The sequence below is a fragment of the Notothenia rossii genome (genome assembly GCF_949606895.1).
Source record: "Notothenia rossii genome assembly, chromosome: 9".
NCBI lineage: Eukaryota > Metazoa > Chordata > Actinopteri > Perciformes > Nototheniidae > Notothenia > Notothenia rossii.
Window position 1 is genome coordinate 16,081,295 of NC_136907.1, and position 23,393 is coordinate 16,104,687.

General features: G+C 41.3%; 2 protein-coding genes across 5 annotated transcripts in view; both read left to right on the top strand.

The window, feature by feature from the left end:
- The first annotated feature begins 8,563 nt into the window (after window positions 1-8,563).
- Window positions 8,564-16,349, top strand: LOC307018712 (uncharacterized protein). 4 transcript variants are annotated; one of them, XM_079649086.1, is made up of 8 exons: window positions 8,564-9,125; window positions 9,268-9,440; window positions 9,578-9,664; window positions 14,649-14,806; window positions 14,893-14,968; window positions 15,064-15,229; window positions 15,367-15,494; window positions 15,617-16,349. In XM_079649086.1, the coding sequence occupies exons 5-8, from the start codon at window positions 14,942-14,944 to the stop codon at window positions 15,866-15,868; spliced, it is 573 nt and encodes a 190-aa protein (XP_079505212.1). In that variant the 5' UTR covers window positions 8,564-9,125; window positions 9,268-9,440; window positions 9,578-9,664; window positions 14,649-14,806; window positions 14,893-14,941; the 3' UTR covers window positions 15,869-16,349. The 4 variants fall into 4 exon arrangements, with proteins under 4 accessions (XP_079505212.1, XP_079505211.1, XP_079505209.1 ...); XM_079649085.1 differs by having other exon boundaries at window positions 8,568-9,125; window positions 14,623-14,968; XM_079649083.1 differs by having other exon boundaries at window positions 8,568-9,125; window positions 14,649-14,968.
- Window positions 16,350-18,728: 2,379 nt separating this feature from the next.
- LOC307020395 (sodium- and chloride-dependent GABA transporter 2-like) overlaps window positions 18,729-23,393 on the top strand; it is a 25,090-nt gene continuing 20,425 nt past the window's right edge. The window contains exons 1-5 of the mRNA XM_079651724.1: window positions 18,729-19,110; window positions 19,241-19,375; window positions 19,587-19,727; window positions 20,047-20,134; window positions 20,760-20,892. Coding sequence (XP_079507850.1) covers window positions 18,921-19,110; window positions 19,241-19,375; window positions 19,587-19,727; window positions 20,047-20,134; window positions 20,760-20,892 — 687 coding nt within the window. The 5' untranslated portion in view covers window positions 18,729-18,920. The remainder of the gene's footprint in view (window positions 19,111-19,240; window positions 19,376-19,586; window positions 19,728-20,046; window positions 20,135-20,759; window positions 20,893-23,393) is intronic.

Consider the following 23,393-nt stretch of genomic DNA (forward strand, 5'->3'; position numbering starts at 1 on the left):
CTGTGTCAATACAGATATTTATTTTTTAATTATTTGTCTTTACTAGTAACAATACACCTGGTTATCGTAGCAAGCAGTGGAAACTCCCCTCAAGAAGCGACAATTGCCAAGGGCTTGCGTTGCAACGCTCACTTGCCAATATTTCTTTTTTTATTACAATATAGGCCTATGTTTAGCCTACTATCATAGATATAGCACGTTTGTTTATTTTAGCAAACCAAGTAGGCTATTCCAAGTAAAATTGAATATAAATGATAATTTATTTTCTTTTTGAAAAATAGAGATCGCACATCAGTCCTGTGATAGTCCAGCGACATTTTACACAATAAATACGAGTTTAAATATCAGCATTTGCCACGGAAGGCGAGTGGCAGCTACCGTAAAACTTCTCTTAACTCTGGCATCTTGTGGCAACTCCCATTCAGCATGCGCAAATGCCACGGCAAGTTGTGGCATATACTTGCCACGGCAAGTTGTGGCATATGCTTGCCACGGCGAGTAGTGGCAACACTCATTGTGTTCTAGTATGATAAATAAAATAATATTGTACCTTGAAAACCAATGCATTCGTTCATTTGACACGTTGGTGGTTTTAGGTAGGCTATACAGCGACCCCTGGCGGTTCTAGTGTGAAGTAAAAGTAGAAGTAGCCAACCTAAATGTTGGAATACTCTGTTACAAGTAAAAGTCATGCATTAAAATGTTACTAAAGTAAAAGCGCAAAATGATTAGCATAACAATATACTTAAAGTGCATATTACATGTTTTCATTATAATGATTGATCATGAAAGTGTTCTCAAAGCTGGTAAAGGTGCAGCTAGTTTTAATGACTTTGTATACTGTAGTAGGGTATCTTGTGAATTTACTCCAGGAGAAACTATAAAGTCTGATTTAAGACTTGATTATATGTATCATCATTAATCAGAATCTGTAGTAAGTAACTAAAGGTAGCGTATTAAATAAATGTAGGGGAGTAGGCTACAATTACACAATTTACCTCTGAATTGTAGTGGGGTAAGTAACCTACTACGTAATATACCATTTACATACTCAACTAAAGTACAAGTAGGCTATTTCTAAATCACAAGTACAGTCCTAGAGTATACAAGTTGGCCTATTTCCCACCTCTGGTCAACAATGTTAGGTCTTTATGTCAACTTACTAATAATATATCTTGAGTATTATCATAAAAATAGCACGTTTATTTATTTTTAACAAACCACGTTCTCCAAGTAAAATCTATAGAACATATAATGTTTAATCTTTTTGAAAAATATGATCGGACCATCAGTAACAGATCATCAGTCTTGTGTACAGATCAGTCCGATAAAGTCATGCCAAAACAGCGACATTTTACGCGATAAATACGGGTTTAAATATCAGCATTTGCCACGGAAGGCGAGTGGCAGCTACCGTAAACCTTCTCTTAACTCTTAACTTGTGGCATTTACTTGCCACGGCAAGTTGTGGCATATACTTGTCACGGCAAGTTGTGGCATATATAAGTTGTGGCATATACTTGCCACGGCAAGTTGTGGCATCTGTGGCATATACTTGCCACAGATACCACGGAGTAGCGGCCTCCGTGGCAGATGCCGGAAGTACTTGGCACTGCCCGCAGATGCCACGAAATGCGCTTGCTGTCTCTCCTTTTGGCTTCAGTAAAGTTGGAACGATATTGGGAGATTCTGATTTCACGGATCAATAACTCATTAACAAAACGTTATTCAGACACAAATGACGTCTCCTAAGTACCGTGGTGAGGTTGAAAACGAACTACAATCACATTTTGATCAAAAAAAAAGCCAATACGCGCCGCCCTCCGAGCTGGACACATTAAATTGGTCTCTATCTGCAGCCAGAGAAGAAACGAGTGCTCAGGGACCGTCTGCAAAGTGCAATTCCGAGAAAAGAGAATACAATAATATTCAATCACTATTATACAGCTTATTACTGCCAAACTCACTACACACACATCAATAATCTTCTGTTGGTCATACTACAGCAGAGAGTTTTGAAGAATATGCTTTTGAATAATTTTGGGGAATATTTATGATGTAAATCTTCAATAAATATGGCATCATCTTAAATAACTTTACTATTATACAGTATATTTCTACCAAACTCACTATTTGCATTGTTGTTGTTAGCATCTGGGTAGCTAGCTGCGCTAACGGATATTAGAAGCTGTTTCTCAAACAATGAGAGGGAGAGCTCAGTGAGGTCAGGGACTCTGTTTAGATAGTTAACTTTAGTCTAGTTATCTCAGTGGTTCTCAAACGTTTTGGTCACCATTTATGAGAATAAATGAAAAACAGTTATGAAATACTATGACAGTAAAACAAGAATAAAGTTTAAATGAGTTATTTTTAAAACATCCAGAAAGAAAAAGAAAATCTGTTTACAGTTCTGTTTCATATGTTGAGAGCTGTATCCTTAAATTCATTTTGCTCTCAAAGTGCACCAGGTTGATGCATTTAACTTCAATATTTAAAAAAAAAAAGATCTTCCTGGCGGAGCATGCCCAAGGACCCCCCGGAGTTGAGGACCCCTTGTTGCCGTCTGTGAGGAAAATAAATGGGGCTCAGAGCCTCAGAATACTGAAATCTGTATTTTTAAATCTTTCCTTCTAATTTGTTATTCTTTTCAAAATAACACACTGTTATTTACTTGCCAATAACACACAATTATCCTTGCTTTTATTTATTGGTTTAATTCCATAATCTCTGGCTTTTTTGGCGTCCGTCAGGAACTGAATTTCAAAATAAAAATAACCGGAAACAGACGTAGGCCTCTAGGAGTTTAGGATGGCCGAAGACACTACACTACCCATAATCCCCAGCTATCGTTTAGGACTACAGTCCTCGTGATTAATCTTCAAGCGCTGGGATTGGATGTTGGAGTGGCAGTGCGCCAAGGTTACGCCGAGCGTCAAACAGCTGTTTGAAATGGAACAAAACCACGCCAGACTATCCAAAACTGGAATCGAACGCCCCCCCCCCCCAGAACTACACATGCTGGCTATTGTGTTTTGCAAAATTTTCCATGGGACGTCTCTACTGAACGTTTTCATTTTTCCCACAATTAGAAGTTGCCAGTATTAAACACATTGGTGTTATCAAAAGTAAAACATATAATTAATAAATGGGTGAAAATCGCTTGTGTCCATAATGCGCAGCATTAATATATACCCACGTGACAGATCATTGTTACTTTGTAATTCTACTCCACAATACAGAGGTTAACCTGATTGCCAAGTGCCAACAATCAGGAGAGATATTTGATAGTTGGTGCTTGAGAAGACTAAACATTTATCTGCAATTGAATGGAAACGAGTAATAAAGTATATTCATTACTCGTTACTCTCTACTAATAGTTAATTAAAGACTGTATAATGGCTATTTTGCACATCCCTTTCAAGATTTCAAGATTTTCAAAGGTTATTGACTTATCATATACACAACTACGGTGTATGCAATGAATGAAAATCTTGGGTCACAGGTTCCTCAACAGCACATTACAAGACATCTATCAATATGTGTTTGTACCTCCACCATTAAACTGTCATATTCTGCACATTTCTTATACTATCTACATACATAAGAGTATAATTCATATGTATAATATCAGATAAAATAAGTGCTTCAACATAGTTAACATTGCAGGAAAGCAATATATTAGACGTTAAGTACTTTGTCATGCTTAATATTTATCTGTAGATACCCCCAAAGCTTTTTTCTTATTTAAAAGAGGACGTTAATCTAAAGTATTATTTAATGTTTAAATAAAGGTTAATTCGTATTTCTGTTTTGCACCTCCTCCTATTAATATCTTTGTACATCCTGCTCTAAACTGTTTTATTGTAGAGATCACTTACAGTATCTTCTTGATTTTTTATATTCTATGTTTCTATCACAGACCTTCTACTTTCCCCCGATGAAAGTATGTACTCTTAATATTTTTGTAATCAAATATAACACATAAAAACAATAATTAAATAACGTGCTTTAACCACTAGGCGGTGCACACAAGGTACACACAGCTATAATAACTTTGTATTATTAGTGTAGGACACTTATGTATGTACAACATCTGAAGATGTGTAGTTTTATTCATGTTTTCACATAATTTTATAGCATATTGCTATACTATTTCAGACTCAGTATTTACATTCTTATATTCAAAGAAAATCAAAGTCCTTTTATATCAGCTGTGCACCGTTATGGTGTAAATATAACCTATCTACGAATTAGATCAAATATAAAAGTCAGCCGAATTAAGGTTGATACTGCAAGGAGACGTATTGTTTGAAGAGAAATTAAAGATGTTGATATATTTATGATCCACGTTAAGTATTCAGTTTCGGCGGCATTTCATCCAGTTTTTGCAAAGGTCTTCTCATCAGGGCTCTATAAATAAAGAACTACAGCAGATCTGTAATATGTAATGCAGCCGAACCGTGTATTACAATGCCGTTATGTGATGACTTTCAAAGAGAAAAGCAAGAATACTCGGAATTAAGTATTATTTTATTCTTTTAAAATGTTTTCCGGATTTCATATGATATAAACACCAAATCCCAGCATGCATTGCGGCTAAACCATCCAAATAGCGAGCTTAAACCATAGCTGAGGATCTTGGGTAATCGCTCGAAATGCCTACGTCTGTTTCCGGTTATTTTTATTTTGAAATTCAGTTCCTGAAGGACGCCAAAAAAGCCCGAGATTATGGAATTAAACCAATAAATAAAAGCAAGGATAATTGTGTGTTATTGGTGAGTAAATAACAGTGTGTTATTTTGAAAAGAATAACAAATTAGAAGAAAAAAAGATTTAAAAATTACAGATTTCAGTGTTCTGAGGCTCTGAGCCCCATTTATTTATATAAAAGTCCGAAATTATACGATTTAAAATAAAAGCAATAATTGTGGCTTGATATTGGGTAAGAACATGTTTTTATGAACCAACCAGTGTCACGATTCTCATGTTATGTCACGTTTATAGTTTTGTAGGTTTGGGTGTTTTTGCTGTTTTCCATGTCATGTTTTCCTTTGGGTTATTGTCTGGTCCTTTTCCCTGTGTTTTCCTCTTGTCATTAGTTTCCCTGGTGTGTCTAATTGTCTGATTATGTTCACCTGGGCCCCTGTGTTTTCTCCTCCCTCCTCACCTGTGTCTTGTTGTGTGATTGAGTCTTGTGTGTATTTAAGTTCTGGGTTGTCTGTCTGTCTTGGTCGGTTCGTCTTGTTCCCTGACTAGTTCTGCGGTGAGTGTTCTGTTTTGTCATTGTACATATATATCATAGCCTTGAAATAAAGGAAGTTTCAGTTTATATCTGCATTTGGGTCCTGCTTGTTTCACAAACCGTGACAGTACGAACCGACCTGAAATATGGGCCCAGCAGATCCTTTCGAGCAGGAGATATTGGAGTTAACCGTTGCTTTGGCTGTCTGCTCTAGTCGATGGTTGGGAGCGTCCAGGGGTCAGCAGCGAGAGGCTGTTCGGGCTGAGGCACACCAGAGGGCAATGGAGAAACCAGGTTTAGTTAAATTCTTACCTGGCTGGATTTTGGACTTCCTCTCAGTGTGTGATTCCCGGCCTGCTAGCCCCAGGCATGCTAGCTCCATGTCTCCCAATTCCCAACCTGGCACCATACGCCTTGGTGGGTTCCGTCTGAAGTCAACCCGTGCTTCTGCCCCAGTTCCTGCTCCTGTCGAGGAGTCATATTCTGGAACTCGTCTGGCTTATGGAGGTCCACGGAGTATTCGGGCGGCTGCTAAGAGGAGGAGTCGCAAGGCCAAGCTAGCAGCTCAAGCCCCAAGAGCCATGGTTCCGCCCCCAGAACCGGACCTTACAGCCATGTTTCCGGCTCCAGAACCGGACCTTACAGCCATGTTTCCGGCTCCAGAACCGGACCTTACAGCCATGGTCCCGGCTTCAGTGCCGGCTCCAGTAACCATGGTCCCGACTCCGGCTCCTCGTCATCTGCTGACTCATCGGCCGACGCCAGCTCCTCGAGTCCTGTCGGCGTACCGGCCGACTCCAGCTCCCCGTGTCCTGATGGCTGTCCGTCCGGCACCAGCTCCCCGTGTCTTTTCGGCATACCAGCCGACTCCAGCACCTCGTCTCCGGTTGGCTGTCCGTCCGACACCAGCGCCCCGTGTCCTGATGGCTGTCCGTCCGACGCCAGCTCCCCGTGTCTTGTCGGCATACCGGCCGACTCCAGCACCTCGTCTCCTGTTGGCTGTCCGTCCGACGCCAGCTCCCCGGGTTCTGTTGGCGAACCAACCCACTCAAGTGTCGTTGGAGGTCCCGCAGACTGCTCTTCTGCCGGGGGTCCTGCCAACCCCATGTCCTGTGCCGTTGGAGGTCCCGCAGACTGCTCTTCTGCCGGGGGTCCTGCCAACCCCATGTCCTGTGCCGTTGGAGGTCCCGCAGACTACTCTTCTGCCGGGGGTCCTGCCAACTCCATGTCTGGTCCCGTTGGAGGTCCCGCAGACTACTCTTCTGCCGGGGGTCCTGCCAACCCCATGTCCTGTGCCGTTGGAGGTCCCGCAGACTACTCTTCTGCCGGGGGTCCTGCCAACTCCATGTCTTGTCACGTTGGAGGTCCCGCAGACTACTCTTCTGCCGGGGGTCCTGCCAACTCCATGTCTGGTCCCGTTGGAGGTCCCGCAGACTACTCTTCTGCCGGGGGTCCTGCCAACCCCATGTCCTGAGCCGTTGGAGGTCCCGCAGACTACTCTTCTGCCGGGGGGCCTGCCAACTCCATGTCGTGTCCCGTTGGAGGTCCCGCAGACTGCTTTTCTGCCGGGGGTCCTGCCAACTCCATGTCTGGTCCCGTTGGAGGTCCCGCAGACTACTCTTCTGCCGGGGGTCCTGCCAATTCCATGTCTGGTCCCGTTGGAGGTCCCGCAGACTACTCTTCTGCCGGGGGTCCTGCCAACCCCATGTCCTGAGCCGTTGGAGGTCCCGCAGACTACTCTTCTGCCGGGGGGCCTGCCAACTCCATGTCGTGTCCCGTTGGAGGTCCCGCAGACTGCTTTTCTGCCAGGGGTCCTGCCAACTCCATGTCTTGTCACGTTGGAGGTCCCGCCGACTGCTCTTCCGCTGGGGGTCCTGCCAACTCCATGTCCTGTCGCGTTGGGGATTCCGCCGACTGTTCTCCTGCCGGGGGTCCTGCCGGTCCTGTGTCCTCTTCCATGGGGGATCTTGCCGACACCGGCTCCTGACCGGCCTCCGGAGCTGTCTGGTCTTCACCCCTCCTCGAACTCTGCCTTGCCCCCTGGCCGTTCGCCCGAATTCCCCTTTTTGAACTCTGCCTTGCCTCCGGGCCGTCCGCCCGAATTCCCCTTTTTGAACTCTGCCTTGCCCCCGGGCCGTCCGCCCGAGACCCGTCCTCCAGACCCCCTCCACCCACCCTGCTGGATTTTTGTTTTTTTGGGACGTCTGGAATCCGTCCCTTGAGGGGGGGGTTATGTCACGATTCTCATGTTATGTCACGTTTATAGTTTTGTAGGTTTGGGTGTTTTTGCTGTTTTCCATGTCATGTTTTCCTTTGGGTTATTGTCTGGTCCTTTTCCCTGTGTTTTCCTCTTGTCATTAGTTTCTCTGGTGTGTCTAATTGTCTGATTATGTTCACCTGGGCCCCTGTGTCTTGTTGTGTGATTGAGTCTTGTGTGTATTTAAGTTCTGGGTTGTCTGTCTGTCTTGGTCGGTTCGTCTTGTTCCCTGACTAGTTCTGCGGTGAGTGTTCTGTTTTGTCATTGTCTATATATATCATAGCCTTGAAATAAAGGAAGTTTCAGTTTATATCTGCATTTGGGTCCTGCTTTTTTCACAAACCGTGACAAACAGCTTCCGGTCTTCCATGACCCGACCGGAGAAAAAGACGTGCTGCAGGCACGAAACACATTACCAGTAGAAATAAATTGCTTTTAAAATCGTGCTGTGCAACACGAAAAAAAGGGGAAAATCGTGTTGGTGAACACGAATCAATAGATTAAAAATCGTGTTGGTGAACACGAAATGCCATGAGACTGGGTTGGTGTATGTGTGTGTATTCCACTGGAGCGCCCAGTACATTAATGGGAAGCCCTAGTTTGTACATGTTCAATACATCTGTAACACTGTACACATGAACGTTTCTTTTTTCGGATCACCAAAAAAAAAAATCTCACTCTAAGCTGAACTCAAATGTTAGCAGCCCTGTTGTAATATCATTACAAAGTCTGTCATTGGGGCGTTTAGCTCCATGTGTTAGTAATATTAGCTGATATTGTTAGCCGCGGGTGTTAAGCTTCAAGTGTTAGTAAGTTTAGCTGCTATAATTAAAGCTAAACACCTGCGGCTAACGATAGCAGCTAATATTACCAGGCGGAGCTAAACATACTTAGCTAATATTACTAACACGTGGAGGTAAACACCCGTGACCAACGATAGCTCTCCTGTAATATTAATAAGATGTGAGGCTTATAGATGTTACAATATATTACTAACATGTGAAACTAAACACCCGAGGCTAACGATAGCAGCTAATAGCTAAACTTCTCAGTCATATTAGCTGCTATCGTTAGCCAAAGGTTTTTTAGCTCCACAGCAATACTAGCTGTTATTGGTTGCCACGTGTTTAACTCCACATGTCAGTAATGCTAGCTGCTATTGTTAGCCACTGGTGTTGAGCTCCACTGTTAGCATTTTTGCTAAATTATTTCAACAACACTTAAATGTCTTGTGCACAGATGGAAGGCTGACAGGCAGGTAGGCCATCCAGTTATTTTAGCCGGGCCGGCTAAAATTATTGGTCGTGCTTTTTACAGTACTACGGTTTCCACAGATGAAATTTTTTTATGGATTATTTGTCAAAGCACTTAAGATATTCATTGCTATCGGGATGTTAAGAGCATTCCATGGAATACAACAAAAAGTATATCTCGAGCCGGTTTCTCAAACTTACCTACCCCACCTTTAATATTCTTTCTCAGTCATAGAAAAAGTGAGGTTTACCACTACAGAGTGAGCTGCACTTGAATGATGAATCAGGGACAGAGGTGGATGCAGATGTCTTTGAGGAGCTTTTACAAGCAGGGACAACCTTACGGTCAAAGTGTCCACAGGAGAGTCTTCAGGTAAGATTCAGACTTGCAATGAAAAATCAGGGATCATACTGAGTTGTTGCTGTTGAGATGACCCTGTAACATCGTTTGGAGGGCTGAAAGTATGTTGGTTTTTTTTTTCATTGAGTATGTCATTATTTTATCTATCTTGCAGTTGTGCTTCAAAATCTATCGCACACTTTGCTGGAGTCGGACGTTTCAGACACCTCATTCTCCGTGACCAATGCTTCATCCTCTGCGGTGTCTGATTCATCAGATACAAGAATAGTTCTTGAGAGAGACAGTGGAGTGAAAAGAGTCCACGCTGATCGGGAATCAGCCAAAGAGGTACAGGGGCCTACACTTTGCAATTTACTCAGTTCTTTATTAATCATTAAACATGGATATATTGTGCAGATAAGCTATGATTTGTATGCAGGAATGCCCAAGATAATGACTTCCCATATGATTCTTCTTTATCCTAGATGGTCAGAGATGTTCTCCAGTCTAAGCTAGGGGGAGAAAACATCTTGCAAGAGTATGCAACAACGGATGTTACACAACGACAGATGGTAAACCTACTGGTGGCTGACATGATCAAAGTTCATAAGGACTGCATATTCCCTTTGGTGTTGATCATGTTTTCACAGATAGTGCTAAGTAATGTACATTTTGGAAACAGCTGCTCACATGTTAATACAATCTAAAGCTGTAAGGCATTTATACTTTTAAGATAAAATATATATATTTTTTTTAAAGGAGGATCCCGCCAACATACAGTGGGGCAAAAAAGTATTTAGTCAGCCATAGCCGCGGGAAGTAGGGGTGCTGGGGGTGCTGCAGCACCCCCTGTTGGCGAGTGGTGTACATTTGAAAAACTGAGTTACCACCTAAATAACAATGATTAAACTACATAAAATAGTTATGATTTTACTTAAAATAAAATGTGCTGTATACAGCAGCAATGTGCGGTCAGGGGAGGCAGGGGAGGCAGAGCCTCACCTGTCATACTCCAATGTAACGGAAAAACAAATAAAGAAAAACTAAATAGTAATAATAATAAAATGTCTCCACTGATCTGTGTTGTAAATGTGCTTTATGTATGATTCCAATCGCTTTTTAAAGTCAAAATCAGCAAATTTGCCGAGCTCCGCTATAACTACGGGTAGCGATGAGAAGTGAGGCAGGGACGAGCTCTGCCTCTCGTAAGCCCATAGTAATTTGCTGGAGCGCGAGCACTACTTTAACGCGGGCACTTATTTTGTGAGCGCGCTCAAGCCAGTTACTGTGGGGTGAGGTGAGGCACAGATGAGCTCTGCCTCACCTCAGAATGCGTCACCCCACAGAAACTGGCTGGAGCGCGGGCACTAAGCGCATGCCTGTTACCATCTCACTGTATGTCACCAATGTAATGTTTGTCGATCCCTTTATTACATTTATCCCCGCCATCCATAGTCTCTAAATAACTTATTTCACGTATATGATATTTAGGCTCGCTGGTCTCATCATACAACGGCAATGAAAAAAGCACCAGGGGAGGCAGCCATAACCTCTGCCGCACTGAAGGGGGCGCACATGAGCCCACAGGTTCTTGTTGCTACTGTTATTCTACGCAGAGACGGTAGACACAAACAACAAGCTAGACTTTTCAAATTACAGGAAGATAAGGAGGACTTTTACAAAAAAGTAATAGAGATTGTTGTCCAGAAGGATAGCATGGACTTCATCTTCAATTCAAGGTAAGACCACAATTGTAATGAAAATGGGATCTTACTAAGAAAGAACAATCCAATATTTAGATGTTGGGTATCCTTTTGTTGAACGGTCTGTTTAAAATGAATTGAAGCATCAGACTAAAAAAGCTTTTGAAAATAGCTGAATATTTTGATTAAGGTCAAAATATAATATTTGTAAATCTGACTCTGAAAGAGTCAGTGCCTCACCAGCCATGAACCTCACTGCACGTCACTGGTGTACAGTAGCATATAATAGTCATAGTACATATTTGTATCAGTCAGTTGGCTTGAATTTATTTTCCAAATAAATACAATCCAAGTCATCTAGGTCGTAGGTCGTGAGAGAGTGACGTAATTGACGTGACACACACTGCAGAGTGACAACTTTCTAGAATGGCGCAAAAAAGGATTTTGGATTTTTTTTCTCCAACAAAAAACCCAATAAAAAGAGTGGACCACCAGCTACTCCTTAGCCCACCACCTCTGCAACTAGAGTAATATGACACAGAAGGATGGGTACCGAGAACCGGTACTAAGTCAATACCAGTACCTGATTGGACGGTATCGGTATACCGTTAAGCCGCTGGACAAACGGTGCTGCTATCTGTTACGTCTACTTCCTTAGTTTAACTTTAAACCATTCTGGTTGGTTGGGAACCCTCATCCTGTATGATGTATCCGGTTTGAGACCCCTCTGATTGGCCACTGTAAATGCCACTCCTCATCTCTCTCAACAGCGCTCTTATTATTGTTGTGAGACTCCCGCAGGCATGGCGGACAGAGCGAAGCGATCCAAGGTCTGGGTGCACTTTAAAAAAATGTAGTGGCGATAGTGCAAGGTGCAATCTATGTACTTAATTAGTTGCTTGTAAAGGGGGTGACACAAGCAACTTAATGAAGCATTTGCAACCGAGACACTCATTGAATCTAAAACGGTGCTAGCGATACTGCTAGTGCTAATAGTGCTAATAGTGCTAGCGGGCTTCAGCCGCGCCGTGTGTAAATGTGACCTGAGCGAAGGCTCGCAGGCAGGTTAGCTGCTGCGCACGGGTAATATGTTTGGTTTACCTGGATGCAGTCTTGCAGGCACATCTACTTGTCTTTTTTTAGTTTATTAACACCAAATTATTGAAAAGTATCGAAAAATACCGATAACGATAAGCAATACCGGTACCGGTATCGATAAAATCCTAACGATACCCATCCCTCTGACTTTGATGCATGTCCATAGTAACATTTTGGACAATGTGGATGTATCTGCTCTAATGAGGGTCTTCATTAGTGCCACCCCAGGCTACATTTGGAGTTTTGTGAAGCCCCAACACAAGGTAAGACGATATTTTTCCTTTAATGCTGCTGCCGCTGTGCAGTGTTTTGCCTTGTCAATCAGTTAAAATTGAATTCATAGTTTTATTAATATTGTAAATAGTATTTTCTGACTATTTGTAATGTTATGTAGGTTTGTAAGGCCCATAGTTAGCTTGTGGGCATGTGCAGCTGTTGCTAAGTGATGTAGGTCTATAATGGTTTATTAAGCCTAACAGTTAAGGCGAGACACCCCAGGTGAATAGGGTAATTTTTTTTTACTTAAAGATATCAGCTAGAAATTTCTCCAGTTAATTACCTACAATAAGGCAATTGTGTCTTGTATTACAAGTTTTCTGAATATGCAAATGATCCATTATCTCATTTGCGCATATTTTTAACTCATTTCAGGAACCGAAATCTGAACTTTGGGTAAAGCTAGGTTAAAAATTCTCATTTCATTTTGTAGTCATATTATCATCCAAGGCTTTTACAGAAGGGATTTTGGACATCTTTTTTTATCACTCCATAAATCAGAAAATACTGTCAACAGCCCTAAAATATCAATTTTCGCCATGTTTCTAGGTAGGCTTGGGCGGTATGACGGCATTACGGTATACCAGGGTATTTCGAAATACCGTCGGTATGATTTTCAATACCGTGACGTCACAGACTGTGCGCCAAATCACAGATGCGTTTCATTCTATTACACTGACACGGAGTTTTGATAGGGACGACATTGGTTGTAATGCACAGCAGAGGGCAGGGGAGGGCAGTCCGTCTTTCCCGCTCTCAGAGCTCAGCACAGAGCTGATCTGAGCAAGATGGCGGCAGCATTTGCCGGCCCCGAACTCGGACAACTAGTAAAAAAGAAAAATGCCTCTGCGCCTGTTTGGGACTATTTTGGGTTTACTCGTCGCCAGTGACTTCATCCAGCACAACGAGAGACAGACGCACTTCTTTGGGAATGTTTAAGACGGGGTGAGTGAGTGTTGACATTTTTTAATCCTATGCAACTTGTTGATGGTTTTGTAGTGGAGGTCGGACGGTTTTAAAAACGAAAGCATTAACGTGCTAAACATTCACGTGAGTAATCCAATGAATCAAATGGAAATAAGGTTTTTAACACATGCACGGAATAATATTGCCAAACTAGTTAGTGAATATAGCAAACTTTATTCAATAAGTCAAGTATTTACTCCCGGAAAATGTTTATGTATGATGATATATTGTTAACTTAGCTCACAATGGAAACAACGTCGGACATCTACAAACGCGTCCTGTATCCGATCTCAAAATGTGCCATTTGCACAATGTGTCATGTATGCAGCCCTTGTTTTGCACTTGCGCGCATGTCGCGGCACTTTGCGAGCGTCTACCGGCTCGGGCTGCATTTTACACCGAACATATAATATACCGTTCGAAACATCTATTTGCCGCCGAACGCCACCTCGCTCAAGTCGACCCAAGTCATACCGTCATATACCGTATACCACGGTATGATGTCAGCAAGGTATGACGGTATGAAAAAAATGATACCGCCCAAGCCTATTTCTAGGTATACAATCTTATATAATTCAGGCTATGAATGACATATGAACAAACCCTTCTTGCCTTCATAATATTGATAGGAATATAACTGGAAGGTTTGGTGTATGTAAGTGCAACTGAAGTGGACATTCCGGACTCAAGAGTAGGAGAAAAAAACCATTTTGAGAAAACGACCTTTAAAGATTGCAGTGTGGCGCTAACTAAACCCTCCTGTTCTTTGGATGACAGCTTTCGCCTCGACGCACTCCGTGAAGGTATTTCATGTTCGGGGGCATTTGTTTTGTTGTATACTCTTGCTTCGTGCAAGTGACAATTGTTGTTGTCTTCTCTGTGAATGTTTTTTTCGCCATTCTTTTGCCATTTGGAGATTTAAATTTCTAGCGGAAAGCTAACCAGGAAGTGTTTTAGCACACCACGTGACGCATCTGAACGAATCACGTTGTCAGAAGTTGACACCAGCCAATGAGATTTCGTTTCTTGGTTTAAGACCCTTTTGTACTTTCACGATTGGTTGCTGATACAAAAGAAATGACCATATTTGGATCCGATGAGATTGTCCAAATACTTATTTTCCCCCATAATTTGCAAATAAAGTCTTTAAAAATTAGACAATGTGATTTTTTCTGGATTTTTTTTTTTTTCTCCTTTTGTCTCTCATAGCTTAGGTATACCTAGGATAAAAATTACAGGCCTCTCTCCTCTTTTTAAGTGGGAGAACTTGCGGTGGCTGACTAAATACTTTTTTGCCTCACTGTATGTGCGAGAAAAGTGTGCTCTTGGCATCATAACTCTATTTCCATGTCTAAGAGATCCATACTCAAAGAATGGATACGTAAGTCTATGAATGAATGACCTGTATTCGATTTTGTGAAAAGGAAGTGTTCATTCTTAACTTTTTGAACAACCTTCCTGTAATGCTATCACTTCTGTGTTCTCAGTTTTGATTTCTTTTTGGATGTTACAGGAACACTACTATGATGCGGATGGTGGATCTGGCTACTTGGCATGGAGGATAAAGACGGTTCAGCGGAACACTGCAGTTCAGTCCCGGAGGTACTACCCCAGCACAAGATGGTCCAAAGAGCAAGAGGGATTTTCTCTTGACTTGTGAGCAACTGACTGGTGAGGAATGCATAGAGGCAATATCCTTCATGAAGCATTGAGCTGACGAATCAGTTGTCAAAGAGATGATGAAGGCAACATTTCAGTGTCGGCAAGCAATGATTCGGGACCAGCAAGCCTCTTCAACAGTCCTGGATGTGTTTCCTCGACATCCCTGGCTTGGTAAGAACAACATGTCATATATTTAGTTTCTTATTTGTAAAAATTAAATTAAATTATTTGGATGGTCTGAGGGGTTCATGTGGTTTCTCCTGTAGGTTGACCAAGATTTCACAATGATGTTTGGAGAAGAGATTTCTGGCAAAATGTTGGCGAGATGGCCCACTTTCTTCAAACCTAGGATCTTGGCAGACTGCAAGAATCTACACTCTAATGTTCATGTTGATGACCTCTTGTCTGCACAACAAAACTCAAATGAGTCAGGCAAGTATTTTCTCTTGCAGATTTTGTTTACTGAAAATCTTGAGACCTTTCAATGTTATCGGTTGCATAACCTTGATTTAAGACTATTTTCAGCTTTAAACGACTGACTGTTATATTTGCATCTTTTTTGCCCCTAGGATGGGACAGTGACCTGTCAAGCCTTCTACTCTTGGTTCATCTACTCCCCCCAACCTCAAAAGGCCATAAGAAGAGTGCTAAAATTAGCTCGTATCAAGCTGTCAGCCATGTTGTGACATATCTTAAGGTAGGCATTATTTTAGTTTTTGTATGCAGTTGTTATATCACTGACACTCCTTGAGTTGGGACAATTTTGTTTTAAGTAGCTTAGTCTGCCATTAAAACTTCTCTGTCTCTATGTTTTTGCAGATTGGAGCCCGTGTTGAGACCTTCCTTTCGAGTTTGGAACCAGGGCAGCCCTTCCTGCTGTGTGTTGGTGAACAGAAGAACAACATTAAACGGTTCTACGTCATCGTTGACCACAAGGCCATCACTTGCAAGGGGCAGAAATCCATGGCAGCCTTCGATGAACTCTTCAAAGCTCACTTCATCTTCAGTCTCTTCACTGGGAGAATTTTAATTTTCAGAGGTTCGAGTTTGGTAGAGTCAGGAAAGAAATGATTGACAGTTTGGGAGGGTGGTGAGGCTTTAAGTGCTGCATTTAAGGTGAATGCATACTGCGACGTGTCAACTAAAGAAGTATGGAACTGATTATCAAATTGGAATGTTTGTTTTAATAAGAACTGATAAAGAAACTCCTGTTTTTGGAAAAATCAATAATATCATTCTAAATGAAGATCGAGCTTTCATTTTGATTTGCAAACTGGACACACTGTATTTTGATGAACACTATAGTTCATACTGTATCGAGGAGACGATTGGTTCATTTTCTGTTATTTCTATTGATGATTTACGTTATTATAGACCCTATGACAGGTTTTCACAGTTTTCTAATGAGATGGATGGAAAAACATACATAGTGCCACATTGTCATATTGTGTAACCTGTGCTGTTAAGGACTGAATGGACGTACTACTGTGGAATGTTAATGTAAGCCTATGTTGTATGTGTTGTTTTTACACAAAATACAGTTATGTTAACTGCAAACTTTGAAACTTGACTTGTGTCTTTCTTTTATATCGTTTTTATTAATAATGTTGCATTGTGTGTAGGTGAAATTATAAATTGACACCCTACAGTGTTTATGAATCAACTCTAAAGAGTTAAATATTGAGTTACATTGTATATCCTTAATAGTGTTAATATGACTTTAACTCTATTTAGTGTTAAAAAAATACACTTGTGGTGTTAACTTTTGACTGCAAGCTAGTGTTGCGTAAATGTAACACTGACCGGTGTTGACCAGAGTTACATTTTAACTATAGAGAGTTGCTGGAACTCTGTCTTAGTGTAAACTTTTTAACACTTTCAAAAGTGTAGTTTTAACTCAAAACAGTGTGGACCAATATAGACACTTTAAAAGTGTTGTATTTGACTCTATAAGAATTAAATTAGCACTTACAAAGACTTATTCTGAAAAATAAAATAAAACATTTAAATCATCTATATGTTCCCAAACTTTTTTTTACCAAGGCACCCCTGAAAATATTTCTCGACCCCAAGGCACCCCAACTTTTTGTAGATTTAAAAACCACTTCAGACCTTAAACTAAAAACCATAAATACACCATAAATTGGTTTTCAAATGTGTATTTAATTGAATAGAACATTTTATAGAACAAATAATGTATTCAAACATAATAACAAGAACCAGACTAAAAATGTCAACACCATTTCTATGATGAATTCAATATTATAAAAAGGCCTACTAAGTAAGCTCTTTTGTTTTGGCTGAAAATAGTAGGCCTACCTGTGTAAAAACACGAATACATATCAATACAGTTATTATTTTACATTTGGATTTCAAAAGAGGCAGGCCTATGATCACTTAGATTAAATAATAACTTAATAGAATTGGAGGGATGAAACAATGCCCTCTGACCTGACTGTGGCCATGTGACTCATCAACCACATCCCAAATATGAAACATTCTGCATTTCGCTATCCAGATAATACTGATTGACAAAATCATAAATCATAAATTTATAAGAAAGGCACACAAATTAACATCCAAACATAAACATTTCTCAGACCGTTACACGGTGCTAGTGCGACACTTGTGCCTGCTTTTGTGAGCAGAGTCTCTTGATGCGTGGGGGGATAGTGGACAGCGCAACGCGGAGGTCCTGCTCAACTGACAGCCGGGTCCGGGTCTTGTTTTTGACATATGCGAGTGAGGAAAACGCCAGCTCGCACAAGTAGGAGGTTGGAAACTGTAAAAGCACCTTGATGGCACTCTCTGAGAGGGATGGATACTCGTGTCCCACAAGCAGCCAAAATATATCCAGACGTAGTTCCCCGTGCTTCAGTTTCAGGGAGCGGTCCATAGATAGCTCTGCGAGTTCATCCTGAGCTCTGCTGTTTAAACTTGTGGCTGATATTAATGTTATCTTAGACTTCTTTCGCACTGCTGTTCCATCATGTTCTGTCATCCCTGCCTGTGTTGTTGAGGGCTGGGGTGCTTCTTTATTTATTGTCACTACGTAACGATCCATCTTGAAATTATTGGGCGCGAGGATAAAAAGCTGCTCTGCACACCGTAAACAATGACGGCTGACGTAAATCATGAGAATTTAAGCTGTTTAATATTTCTAAATCTGAGCAATATATGTTTTATTAGCTTATGAACTCCATTGTACATGTAATAAAATAAAGTGTATATGAAGTGAAGTTTATTAAGTGAGAAAAAAATGTGGAACATAAAAATACGGTTTTTTGCGGCACACTTGGACAGTGCTCGCGGCACCCCAGTGTGCCGCGGCACACCGGTTGGGAACCACTGATCTATACTGTCTCACTGAGTGAGAGATAGTGCCCCCTAATGTTCGATCACTGAATTGTTTGCTGGTTTATTTGTTGAGTTCTCTACACAAATAAGAAAGCCATTCATAAATACTAGTACATAAAACGTCTGAAGCAAATATATATTATAGCTACTTGCAGACTCAGGCTTCATTATTCCTTCTCAGCCTTGAAGAGTGTTTTCTGCAAGGTTATTCTAATCACATTTGTATCCAGTACAATACAGTACAGTGTATCTGACTTGAAGATCAAAGTAAGGCAAAACACTGAATACGTTTAATCTTACATTTTATTGCAAAACCCATAGTTTTGCAAAATTGATGCTTTGCAATGAGTATGGGATGTGACCAATTTCGCCATCTCATCGACCTGTTGAAATTGATGAGAACACATGCATAATCCGGAATGACTGCTTTCCCCCGTCTCATTGTTTCACTGTTTGGCTTCTATTTCCTTTTCTCTTTGCCCCACCCCCCCCCCCCCCCCCCCCCCCCCCCCCTCCCATCTACATCTACATCTACGCATCTGCAGCATAAATAGTTTGAGTGTCAGCCAACAGCACTCTCAGTAACAGGACAGATCGTTCCACAACACATCTTCAACTTTACATGAGCATTACATCACTACACGGAGTTTAGGCGGAAACATTTGGCAAGTAGGCCTACGCCCAAACTCGCATGTGGGTTTAGGTGTGACTGACACTGCAGAGGGGCTTTGGGAAACGTACGGTTAAGTGAGTTAAAGGAGGAAAGATGGCCATGGACGGTAAAAATTGCATCCACACAGTGTCGGTGCCAAACGGACACCCAAAGACGTCTAAAGATAATGAGGGACGGGGTAATTGGAAAAACAAAGCCGAGTTTTTCCTGACTGTGATGGGTGCGATCATCGGCCCTGGCAATGTATGGAGGTTCCCCTACCTATGCTACAGAAACGGCGGAGGTGAGTTATTTTCAGACAGTAGGCTAACTGTTGCTCTCAGTTTTTGAAAATGTAAATCTGGATACTTTAAGTATTTTCTAGTTGTACCGAACGCTGCATAAAGAAGTAAAGGCACATTTATTTTTCGCAGGTGTGTTCTTCATCCCATACTTCTTGTTCATGTTTACATGCGGAATCCCCTTATTCTTCCTTGAGACTGCTTTAGGACAATACACTAGCCAGGGGAGTATAACGTGCTGGAGAAAGATTTGTCCGCTTTTCCAAGGTAATGTCTTAACATTTCTTATTTTCAATAGAATTTCCTGTGCACATGTGTTCGTATTCTTCACCGGATATTTTGGATGTGAACAGTGCGCGTAATTACGCACAAAGTGTATCCTTTTGGCCATGTCACCGTGTTGAGTGCAACAAGATACTATTATCTGCAGGCCACACTCCCTCACTCACTCTTGTATTTTTCTCCTTCTTTTTTTCAGGCATGGGCTATGCCAGTCACTTAATCATTTTATTTAGTGCAACCTCTTATATTGTCATCATTGCATGGGCGTTCTTTTACCTGTTCTCATCATTCAGTGCGGATTTGCCTTGGGCCACATGTGGACACGAGTGGAACACAGGTACGCTGTCTTCAAACTTTTGGAGAGGGCTTCGGAAGCCTGTAGATATTGAGTAAGAATAATGTATTTTAAGTTAATATATACTTATTTGATTACGGATTTCACTGCAATATTGTTAAAAGAAAAGTGTTTGTGTAATGTGCAAAGCAAAGGATATCAAGCAAAAATATAGAACATTTTCTTTCTCATAAAATAATCTCTCTTGTTTTGCTTTATGGAAGTAATGCAACGTTTATGAAAAAAAAAAAAATTGCATGTTGTTATCTCTGTTTGATTCAATATTGAAAATGTGGATTTTTACATTGTTTTGTTTCCCCAGAGTCTTGTCTGGATCCCTCCCATCCCAATATGAGCCTCAGCATGGCATCAAAACTGAATACCACTCTTCCTGTTATGGAGTTCTGGCAGTAAGCATGAAGTCAACTCACACATTGAATTGCATTTCTTTCTTTCATTTACATTCATCTCCCTGCCCTTCTATTACCACCACTAGTCTGGAGTGACAGGGGGAAACAATGGTACCAGCATACAGAACGTTATAGCATGCAGCGCAGCCAACACAGCACTGCATCAAGTTTTCTCCTAGAAGAGCAACAGATAATACAATGCATCTTTTTCCATCCACTACAAGCTCACTCTAGAGAGTTTATTATCACGTTGTCTCAACTGGAAGGACACCCTATCCCATTAAAGTGCTTTAAAATGAACCTTTGGTGCCCCCTCTTCACTCCCATTTTTGAGCCAAGCTCTGATTTTCTCTCACCCCTTTCTGTCACATATCGCCATCTCATTCTTCTGCTTAGTTTTTCACATTCTCTCTCTCTCTCTCTCTCTCTCTCTCTCTCTCAATTCAATAGCTTTATTAGCATGACCATATTTACATACAGTATTGCCAAAGCTATGTATAGTTGTAACATCTATACAAAAATACATACAAATAAACAAATGAACAGTTATAAACAAACTGCTAAGAACATGTTTTTTCTCTCTCTCTCTCTCTCTCTCTCTCTCTCTCTCTCTCTCTCTCTCTAGGCACCGGGTTTTGAAAATCTCCAGTGGTATTGAGGATGTCGGTAGCTTGAGGTGGGAACTGGTCTTTTGTCTCATCCTGACATGGGTCCTCTGCTACTTTTGCGTTTGGAAAGGAATCAAGTCAACAGGAAAGGTTAGCTGGTCAAACACTTAACATTCTTGAAGAAAAATGCAGGTCCAAATAAAGTTTCAATGATTTTGTTAGTTTTCAAAATGTTTAAAAAGTTATTTTAAAAGATACAGTATTATTCAAACCGACATCTATTCTTCCGGTTTATATACACCAGGTACTGTATATATTCATTGTAAATACTAGTGTAAACAGGCATTGCCCCTGCCCCCGCCTCGACGTAAGCGTGACGTATGCGGTGCTTTTGCTCTATAGCCGGACAATTTTTTGGTGCTTGAAACGAACCGGATTCCGGAGCTAAGAGGCTGCTCCGCTTTGGTGTGCTTTTCAAGCTCCAGCTCCGAACTGGCCCTGAAACACCGTTGGTGTGAATGAGGTATTAGACCCTAACAAAAGTGGAGTACCTAATACAAAAACATGGACAGTATCCCTCACTGGCTTCACAACATGTGCTGTTTTGGTTGTTTACAGTGACGGGTGTACTGATATACTAAGTTTACGAATTGGAGTTCCACCATCACACTACCACATGAGACTTATATTATATGTAAACATGTATTACCTGATGTGCTCAAGATTTAGATTTAGCCCATTGACCCTTTGACCGGTGACCTTATGAAACAGGGAGATGTTTCGTTTTTTTCTGGGGAAACTAGCTCCTGGTAGGGCCTACAAAAGGCTTATGTGTTCCATTAGGGAGGCAGAAGCAAGAGTGATTTTCAGGCCCTAAGCAGCGCAATACAAATTAGACTTTATGAGGTGGGTTTTGGTCAAAGGCTGCAACTTCTTTTATCAGATATCTGAGAAGATTAGAAATACAGGAAGGGTATGAGGAGTCCATTATACTCCACACTGTTGACATCCAACAGAAATGTTTACCTTAAGGCAGTGTTTCTCAACCTTTTTCCACCGAGTACCACCTGAGAAAATAGTTGGCTCTCCAAGTACCACCATATGACCAATGTTAAAATACAGTCTATGCACAGTTCATGCAGGACTCAGAGGCAAATGTATTCATAATACCATTATTTATTGTGCTCTCACTCACTCACACACACACACACACACACACACACACACACACACACACACACACACACACACACACACACACACACACACACACACACACACACACACACACACACACACACACACACACACACACACACACACACACACACACACACACACACACACACACACACACACACACACACACACACACACACACACACACACACACACACACACACACACACACACACACACACACACACACCACAAGTGAGAATATAAAGAACAAAAATAATAACTTATTCTCACACAACAAATGTCAACTGTACACACATGTTATTTCCTGGACCTATACCAAAGTTTGAATGTAGGCTTCCTGCAACAACCCACATTGAAACAGAAAATGTCCTATTGGGAATTCAGTTCCAATAATAATGAAGCCTCCAGGAGCAGATGAGCCTAAGGGCTAATAGCTCATCTTCAGTCTGCTGATGTTTGCTATTGCCATTTCTGTGGTGGCAAAGTAAAAAAGAAAAGAAAAAACATAAGAAAAAAGACAACAATTAAGGACAAGTGTGTGCTTTTTCAGCGTTTGACCTCGGTCACAGCCTTCTCTCCATCCTTTGAGCAAATGCCTTCTTCCTGAGTCACTTCTCTCCTCCATCACAGCGGCTGTGCATATCACTTTTGTGTTGCTGGCGGAGCCTGCGCTTGTGCTCGGTTGATGACTGTCCTCCTCATTCACTTGTTCACTTTCGCTGGTAATATTCTCCTCTGTACCTCTCTTCCGAATACCTCCCGTTTTGAGCCACTTTTTTAACATCATTCAGCTTTCTTCTTTCTTTAGCTTGCTTGCAACGTTCGCTAATCGTTCACGGGTAGTATGGTCGTCATTAGCAACGCCAGAAATAAAAAAAAAATAGTTTTCGTTTCTAAATCTAAAAATAACAATAGCCTATTAGAACTAATTTAAACCACAGTTTCAATTATCTCAAGCTTATTTTCATTCGTTGTAGTATTTTGATAGTATGATTTATTTTGTAATTAATGTTATTCAATCAAGCCTCAAACTGATGGCACTTGTCCCTATAGCCTGTTTTAAATTGAAGTTGTCTGAGGTCCTTACCATCAGCTGCTGTTGCAGTAATAAGTAGTGTACCTTAATGTCCCAAATGTGCACAATGTAGAGACTGCTTTTCGTCTTTTTGTTTACTTAGTTGTGTGTCCTGTATTTTATATGTCTGTGTTATGTGTAAAGGTTAAATGCGGGGTAGGTAAGTTTGAGAAACCGGCTCGAGATACACTTTTTGTTACATTCCATGGAATGCTCTTAACATCCCGATAGCAATGAATATCTGAAGTGTTTTGACAATACATAAAAAATGTCATCTGTGGAAGCCGTACTACTGTAAAAAGCACGACCAATCATCTGAGCCGGCCCGGCTAAAATAACTGGATGGCCTACCTGCCTGTCAGCCTTCCATCTG